Source organism: Salvelinus sp. IW2-2015, linkage group LG11 (assembly GCF_002910315.2).
Source record: "Salvelinus sp. IW2-2015 linkage group LG11, ASM291031v2, whole genome shotgun sequence".
NCBI classification, from domain to species: Eukaryota; Metazoa; Chordata; class Actinopteri; order Salmoniformes; family Salmonidae; genus Salvelinus; species Salvelinus sp. IW2-2015.
Genome location: NC_036851.1, coordinates 33,745,642 through 33,754,087, shown reverse-complemented (window position 1 = coordinate 33,754,087; position 8,446 = coordinate 33,745,642). Strand labels below are relative to the sequence as shown.

Below are 8,446 nucleotides of genomic sequence, written 5' to 3'. Positions count from 1 at the left end.
TATTTAACTGTCAGACAGACAACATCTTGCAGGAGACAGTTCAGTGCAAGGTCTCCTTCTTTAAAACTGCACTTAACATTTAAGCAATTAACATTTCAACCACCTCGCTCAGTTTCCCTGTTCTGTCACTGTGCCTGTGACTCACTGTATGGATACTTTCTGCTCTACCACGCAAACGCACGCACACACACACACACACACACACACACACACACACACACACACACACACACACACACACACACACACACACACACACACACACACACACACACACACACACACACCACAACACACACACACACACACACACACACACACACACACACACACACACACACACACACACACACACACACACACACACACACACAGCGAGCGCGGACTGGTGGGTGGAGGGGGAGGAGTTTGTGTCAGAGGAGGTTGAGCTGTCTACTGTGAGGTTTATAGAGTAGCAGACAGGGGTGCTGTCCTACAAAGAGGGAATAGAAGAGACTCTGACAATGAACAAAAGCAGACAGTAASAGAGAGAGACAGAAAGAGAAAGACAGAGAGAGATTGAAAGAAAGCCAGCCTGGGACAGCTTGGCACTATAGAGAGACAGACGTTGGACTCTAGCACTCATTTCCTCTCTGCTCCACTGCAAGCCCAACTCCTTCAGCTCACCACTGCATCAGGAGAGTCAGCCCATGTGGAGAGGGAACCGGTTTCTTTTTTTCAGACACTCAGCATCTAGGTCCTGAGGCAAGGAGAACTGAAGCAGAATCCTGCAGAATTGCTGGTGAGTGTTTTAGTGTTTGTCCTAGTGGTCACATTTCCAGCCAGTGATGTGAGTGTGTTAGTCATTAAATTGTACTGAGTTATGTTGAGTAATGTTAGATACATTATGTTTGAATTTTTTTAGATCTGGGTTGGATTTGTACAGAATTTCTTAGTTTGCACCTCTAAAAGCAGATGGGATATCTGCTTCTTTTTCACTGAGTATTAGCTATATAAGGAAACATACTGTATTGTACAGACATGGGATCTTCATTTGATCACCCTGTTGCAGGATAACTTTGGTGTATTTTTCCTTCACGAAAAATGAATCAACCCCTACAAAAATGTTCATTAATTATAATCCATATAATAATTCACATTTGCTGTTGCTGCAGGATTATTTTTGTACTGATTATTTTTGTATTTTCTGCAGGATTATGATCTGTACTGGTTATATGTAACAACTGAAAATGAATGGGGATAACATCAGTATAGATTTATGTGATATTTACAGTCCTGCTGTCAGCTGAGTGATGATACTCTTTATGGTGGTATTTATGGCTTGTCTTTTTCCTTTGGGGGGACAGGAGGAGGAAACATTGCAGTAACAACTTAGAGTGTCTGTGTGATTATGGATGACTCCAGCTGTCATTTTGAGTAGAGCGTCTTCCTCCATCATGGTACAGCAAAGGGGACACAAATACCCAGCAGTTATGGACAGTGATATGAGCCAAGAGGTTTTCTTGGGACTGGGTGCAGATGACAGGGAGGAGGTTTTTGGACTGTTGCCCTCCAACAAAGACCCCAACTGGTGCAAGACTCCCACGGGTCACATCAAGAGGCCCATGAATGCATTCATGGTCTGGTCGCAGATCGAGAGACGGAAGATCATGGAACAGTGGCCAGACATGCACAATGCAGAGATCTCCAAACGCCTAGGCAAGCGCTGGAAACTCCTCCCCGACTATGAGAAGATCCCCTTCATCAAGGAAGCGGAGAGGCTCCGGCTAAAGCACATGGCCGACTACCCCGACTACAAGTACCGGCCCCGGAAGAAGAGCAAGAGCTCCATGCCCGTGCGGGTTGGGGACAAGGTCCCCTTGAAGACAGGCAAGTCCCACCCGGGTGGTCGCGCATCCGCTTCCGCCACCTCCACCGCCACCAGCAGAGGGCTCAAGGTACGAACGCCTTCCTCCAAACACAGAGCCAGCTTCGACAGCAATAAGTTCAAAGGTTACGATGAGGGCATCAGCGATGATGACACAGTGGATGTAGAGTTGGCCAGTCCGATGACGAGCCAGCCAGGAGGGCAGAGGCCAGCCGTGGGTGTCTTCCACCACCAGCAGGCTGCCATGACCCCCGGCGAGCAGCAGACTCAGCTTGCAACCCAGCTCAGAGTCAAAGTATCGACCACCACCTCCCACCAGCCCACCTCCAAGCTGCCTGTGGGCCTCTCCTCTGGGTCTCCAGTACCCCACAGCCTCCCAGAGTCATCCCCCAGGGTGTCCTCTTCCTCTGAGCCTCTGGCTCCCATCTCCTCCACTGGCCGCTCCTCCACTGGCCGCTCCTCCACCTGCCGCTCCTCCACCCCCACCTCCACCAGCTCCTCCTCCTTCGTGTCGTCGGCCTCCTCCGACGAGGAGCTGGACGAGGAGATTTTGCATATTATCTCCAACTCCAACTTCGACAACATGCCTATGGACTGCTCCACTCTGGACAAAGACTTTGACACTACATTTCACACCAACTCAGGATCCCACTTCGATTTCCCTGATTACTGCACCCCGGAAGTGAATGAGATGATATCCGGGGACTTACTGGTGCCCAGTATCTCTGACCTGGTGTTCACCTACTGAGGCCCAGCATGCCTCTACAGGATTCTAGCTTACTGGCAGAATATATACTATTCATAAAAGCCTGTGGTTTTTTGGTTATATTATAAATTGGACACTTTATTTTGTATTTTCTCAATCAAGTCCGTAAGTGCTAATTCTTCACTTTTCCCAGTATGCCACATCCTGAGGGTCTGGTGTACAAACAGTGAAAGGTTGCTTACGTCAAGCCTTTTATCAGAGTTCAAATATTCAGGCACAGAACAGGAGACCAGCTACAAACAGACAAGCAGACACTGAACAGATATGTTCTTAGTAGAGGGATAATAGCGCTTTCAACAGTAAACTTATTCAGTATTTTTTCTTCAGTATTAACAGGAGCATGTACAGTAGCATTTCCATGTCTTTCATATGCATTTGTTGTATATGAAGCAGCATAACAACCATGTTCTGACATAATCAACCAAACTCAAGGCAGCAACTGCAGATTGAAATAAAAAAAATGCATGTTATCAACAAATCATCTGTAAATATCAAAGGGCAAAAAGGGAGATCATGTGAGGAATAGTCCTTATGTTGCAGCTAATAGTCCTTATGTTGCAGCTAATAGTCCTTATGTTGCAGCTAATAGTCCTTATGTTGCAGCTAATAGTCTTCATGTTGGCAGCTAATAGTCTTATGTTGCAGCTAATAGTCCTTATGTTGCAGCTAATAGTCCTTATGTTGCAGCTAATAGTCCTTATGTTGCAGCTAATAGTCCTTATGTTGCAGGTAATAGTCCTTATGTTGCAGCTAATAGTCCTTATGTTGCAGTTAATAGTCCTTATGTTGCAGGTAATAGGAATCTGCAGCACTTGTCATCAGGCTTTTACAGTAGCATCAGTTAAAGCATAGGCTTTCTCCAGGAGAGAAATCCGCTGCATACTCTGTAATTAGGTAACAGCACTTTCATCGCCTTGCTAATAGTGCAGACTCCAAGACATGGAGTTCATGTAAACACAAGCCTTGTGTGTGTGCCTGATTCATTCCAGACAGTTGAGTGTGACTGTAACGGTGGTAGGTGGTTAGAGAGTGGGGCTAAGTAGTGGAGGGGGAAGAGGAGGAGTGGATGGAGGAGTGAAAGAGGGGTTGGGGGGGTCTATGATGGGGGTCAGGAGAGGCTTTTCATTCAGGGAGCTGTGCATCTGTCCTTGCAGGCAGCAGCCTTTGTGCCGGAGTTCAGAGTGTGAGTGTTAGTGTGAGTGTGTGTGCGTAAGTGTGTGTGTGTGTGTGCGCGCGTGCGTGCGTGCGTGTGTGCGTGCGTGCATGTTTGAGCTCAACTGAGTGAGCGTCTGCCAGCCGGGGGAGTGTAGGGGGGGTAGTGTATTCAGGGGGAGATGAGGATCATGGCCATCCACACAGCCACCAGCGCGGTAGAATTCATGTCATGTCTGCAGTCTGGCTGCAGCTGCCTGATCAGGGCCGATTCAGCGGTGAATGGAGGCGAAATCTGTGACTGCCAGCTGTCCCTCCATTGACTCTCTCAGGGATCGTTTTGTCTAGAGGTCCTACTGCCTCCCGTGGCTCATTCATCTGCCCTGATCTGGGGATGAGATGCACGCCACCTCTCCTCTCCTCCTATCAGCCCCTATCTTCTCTCTCTCAAATAGCCGCAAGGGGACGAGGTGACACAGCGAGAGAAGGAGCCAGAACCCCTCCCCCTCTCTCCACCACAACATGTGACCTTTCTTCTTTTCATCCCTCTATCCTCATTAATTACATCGCCTGGCTTTGGCACCGTGGCGAAAAGGACCTGTGTTATTTACTTAGTCTCCACAAGCAGCTGGCGAAGAGCCAGCCAGAAAGCAGCACCAAAACCCTTCCTGCAGTTCATACCTTAGATAAACTGATGTGAATCCCTCGTCAGACAGATCTTGTTGGAGCCAGCCAGCATCCTCTAACAGAGGCCGCCCCATGCGGTGTAGAGTGCCTCTGGAGCAGGCCATGGAGAGGCAGGGGACAGGGGATACATAATGGGACCATGGCGGATACGCTGGGAGTTTGTTTTCAGACCAACATGCACCATTTGGAGTAGCGTGATAATGACTGTGTGGTACAGGGACCATGACGAGAACCGTACTGGATTTTTTGTTGTGTTCCTCCTCAGTCCTTCCCCCCAGGAAACACCTGAAGGAACCAATGTGTGTCTATGTGTGGCAGGGTTTTAGTTCCTTGTGATGATGTCTGGAGAGAACTGCACCATAAACTTTACAGTACAATGTCTTCATTAGCAAAAAAAATGAATAAACCAGGTAACCTGTTTCTGAACTGGAAGGGGGCTTCCCTCTTAGATATCAATGGTAGGAGAAGACATATGAAGAGAGATGGTTCTACTACAACCCGAGGCCTTTAAGAGTCCATACAGCAACACTGTTTTCTTTCTTCTGTTACACATAAGTAGAAGTTCCTCAACACTATTGGAAGGACACCGTGTGAGAAGAAAATAATCCAGCAACAACATCCAACCTCCATCTAAAAGTGAACTGCAATCAAGGTTTTAGACATACGGCATGTGTCCTAGTGTTAAAAAAGTGATTGCCAGTATTTTGTACTTTTAATAGGCACCTTTTATTGGTTAGCATAGACAAAGTATGGCAGAGTTCACCATTCCTGACGAAACAGGTGAAATTATAAATGCAGATTCAGCAAAAATGTATTGGCTCACAAATTGAATGGGTATTTCAGCTCTTGATCATGCACATGATCTGTCTGGCTATAATATTAGCAGTCAACAAACCTAAAGTACCGTGCAGTGTAAACAGACACATCCTATGGTAATGGAACCAATACTGAATTCAACACCAGCAGTAAAAATTAGACTCAGGACTAAACTAACAGCTTACTGTGGAACAACTCCTATTTCTAATGTGCTGTGTATGTCTGTGTATTAGATCATGCATCAACCCAAAAAATTGGTAGCTGCAAGAAAATGTGATACTGCTAAGTAATACATTTTCAGATTCAATCTTTGAAAGTACCATGTGTTTCAATCATTCAGGTGCATTTAAGTATAAATAAAATATTTATTTAATTACATTAAACAAACAAAACATTCTTAAGCAAAATGTGCAAAGGGAACACCCTTGATCTAAACTAACCAGCATTTTTTATTAGAATGATTCTAGGCTCATTTTCTTTCTTTATTTCATATTTTAGAAAGAGAGCTAGAAAACGGGCTAGACAACTCACAGATGGGCTTCAGCAAATTAGTGTCAGAGTGATAAATGAAAAAAAGATGGAGAGAAATTAAGCTGGATAAAAATACCCATCTGGTGGCACCTCCTACTCTGGGCCAGCCTTTGATGAATAGCATTCCCTGAGATGGAAATACAAGGACAAAGCAAATTTCATATAGCTGTTGGCCCCCGTCTCCTACTGCCTCCCACATCACAAGTGTGGCACAGGAGCCCCTGCCATACTGAGCATGTCTGTCTGCATGTCTGTCTCCAGCAACAGCGTCACGCATGTGGCTGCCACCACGGCGACAAGGGGCCCCTCAGCAGGCCCAGTCCAGGGCTATAGGGGTCAACAGGGGACACTCTCAGCCTCAGTGTCCTAGTAGGACTTAACTTACCATTCCTTTAAACCACACCGACCTGACAACACAACAGCAGCACTGGGAGACCCGGCCTGCTGCACACAGAAGTAGCCAAAATACGACCATGATGCCTCACATTTTAGTACACATTGTTTACAAGGTTTTATGGTATTATAGACTGAGCTGAATACAGAATGTTTCCTCTGTTTTTCATCTTCGCAGCAAGGGTTGTTTTGATATATTTACAATGTCAAATATGATTTGTAATCTATTCACCAGCACGTTTCTGGTCTTAGTTATGGCAAATTGTAACAAAACATATTTCTGTGATATGAAAACAACAATCTTATTTATCTGAAAATATGCTTGTGTTGAACTTTGATTTCTCAACGTTATTGTAGAACAGGGGATAATGGGGGTGTTTAAATATATTTTAATGTGCTACAAATGCATTGGATCCAGCCTACACTCCAGAGTGTACTAGTCAGAACTGTCTAATCAAATATATTAGGCTCACCCCTATTCATCATATATACTGTATATTGACATACATTTTATGATCTGCGTTGATGAATGTAATTGGTCGATAAGTAGTACCAAAATTCTGACATTGCATTGATAATAGGTATGCATGTACAAATAGTAAACGTCTCTGAAATTGGAGTAACTGCACTTCATATCCCATGCAACACCTTATAATTAAAAAATAGGGGGAGAATGATGGTGAAAGTCATTTAGAAATATGCATCACTATGCTAACAGAACATATTGCTAATATTGTCATATTGGAACCCCCTCTGCTGTGTAGACTGTTTCATTCCTGCACTATTCTTTATGGATTGGTGCACAACAAACATTATGTATTTATATCAATCAGTCAATTGCAATTCGATAAAGCTCATTTATTCCGTGTGTAAAATGGTTAAACAACTTACCATCTCGTTCATCTTAGTATCACGTTTTACCAATAATTAGCATTGCTTTATAAATGTATATGTATGCTTTTTGTAGTGTGGTACATTCAGCTGTTCTGACAGTGAGTATGTGGATAGAAATAAAAGCACTTTGTTGTAAATATGTACGTAGATCTGAGAGATGTCATTCTCATTTTGGATAGAGTTATCAGTGTAGTGACTCTGCATTACTGAATAAACTGTTACAGTCAACGTTGGATGTCTGTCTCAAACTCTCTGTTTCTGTCTGGGTAGAGTGGAATTTTCTGTATCAATCTGGAGATGTAATATTCTCAACTGCCTTCTGGGGTTTTAACAGTTGGCTTCCACTGTGACAACGTTATGTGTCGGTTGTTTCACTGTGTCTGTCAGGATGCAGATGTTCTTGTGGTCAAACCTAAGGAACCTGAACATGTGCACTTATGATGTCATTCACTGTACATGTACACAAGATATATTCGAGGCACACACTGAAACCACTGTCACACTGACTGAAAACCCACCACAACACATTCTCACAATAATTTTTTAACACTTAAAGTGTAGTGACTGTTATTTCAGCACAGTGAAGAAATACAAAAATTAATCGAGCTAGGGGTTATTCCCGAATCCAACTGAGCAACAAAAATTATTCTAAAGGGGAATTATTCGGTCGACCAAATATAGTGTGCCCTTCTGAATTCCCATTTAGAATTCTAACCTGGGTCTGCAGCCAGCCGGGCTCCTATAGCCAAAGGCCATGTTTGACTGCTTATGGCTGATGAGGGTGACATTTATCCCCTTTGTCACTTCAGAGACTTACACACGAGACAGTGTGGTGAATCAAGCAGACATGCAGTGTGCATCAAGCAGACATGCAGTGTGCTCTTCACAGTTATGCCAGCTCCAGATTCAAATATGGGTTAAACAAATGGTATCAACGGCTGCTGAAATAGGGTCCAGACTGAATATTCAGCCCATTTCAGGGGTGAGTGACACGTTGTGTATTGAGAGAGAGAGAGAGAGAGAGAGAGAGTATATTGTCGGAGCGCGCAAGCAGCGTGCAGCAGAGTAGACGTTGTTGGTTGGGTGGAGGTTTGATGTGTGTCACGCTCTTGATTCCCTGATTCTAATAAACTGATTTTGTGAGAGACACCTGAGAGGATTACTCAAAGGATTATGGGTAGCAGCAGCTCTCACATTAGATTAGATGCACCTCACACTCTCTCACGTTAGATTGGATGCATGTCACTCACTACCACCCCCTCCCTCCTCTCCACAACATATACTAGTTTACCCAGGAGTCACACCATAATGTCTGACAAATAGCACTCTCCTAATGCCCT

General features: G+C 44.6%; 1 protein-coding gene across 1 annotated transcript; it reads left to right on the top strand.

Annotated features, from left to right (window-relative positions):
- Positions 1–476: 476 nt before the first annotated feature.
- On the top strand, positions 477–2,702 carry sox12 (SRY-box transcription factor 12). Its single transcript, XM_023996893.2, has 2 exons — positions 477–781; positions 1,347–2,702. Exon 2 carries the CDS (start codon positions 1,395–1,397, stop codon positions 2,613–2,615), a length of 1,221 nt encoding a protein of 406 aa, XP_023852661.1. The 5' UTR covers positions 477–781; positions 1,347–1,394; the 3' UTR covers positions 2,616–2,702.
- The last annotated feature ends 5,744 nt before the right edge of the window (positions 2,703–8,446 follow it).

Bases quoted from the DNA above. Each gene is read 5' to 3' on its own strand.
- sox12 (XM_023996893.2), top strand. From the start codon at position 1,395: ATGACTCCAGCTGTCATTTTGAGTAGAGCGTCTTCCTCCATCATGGTA.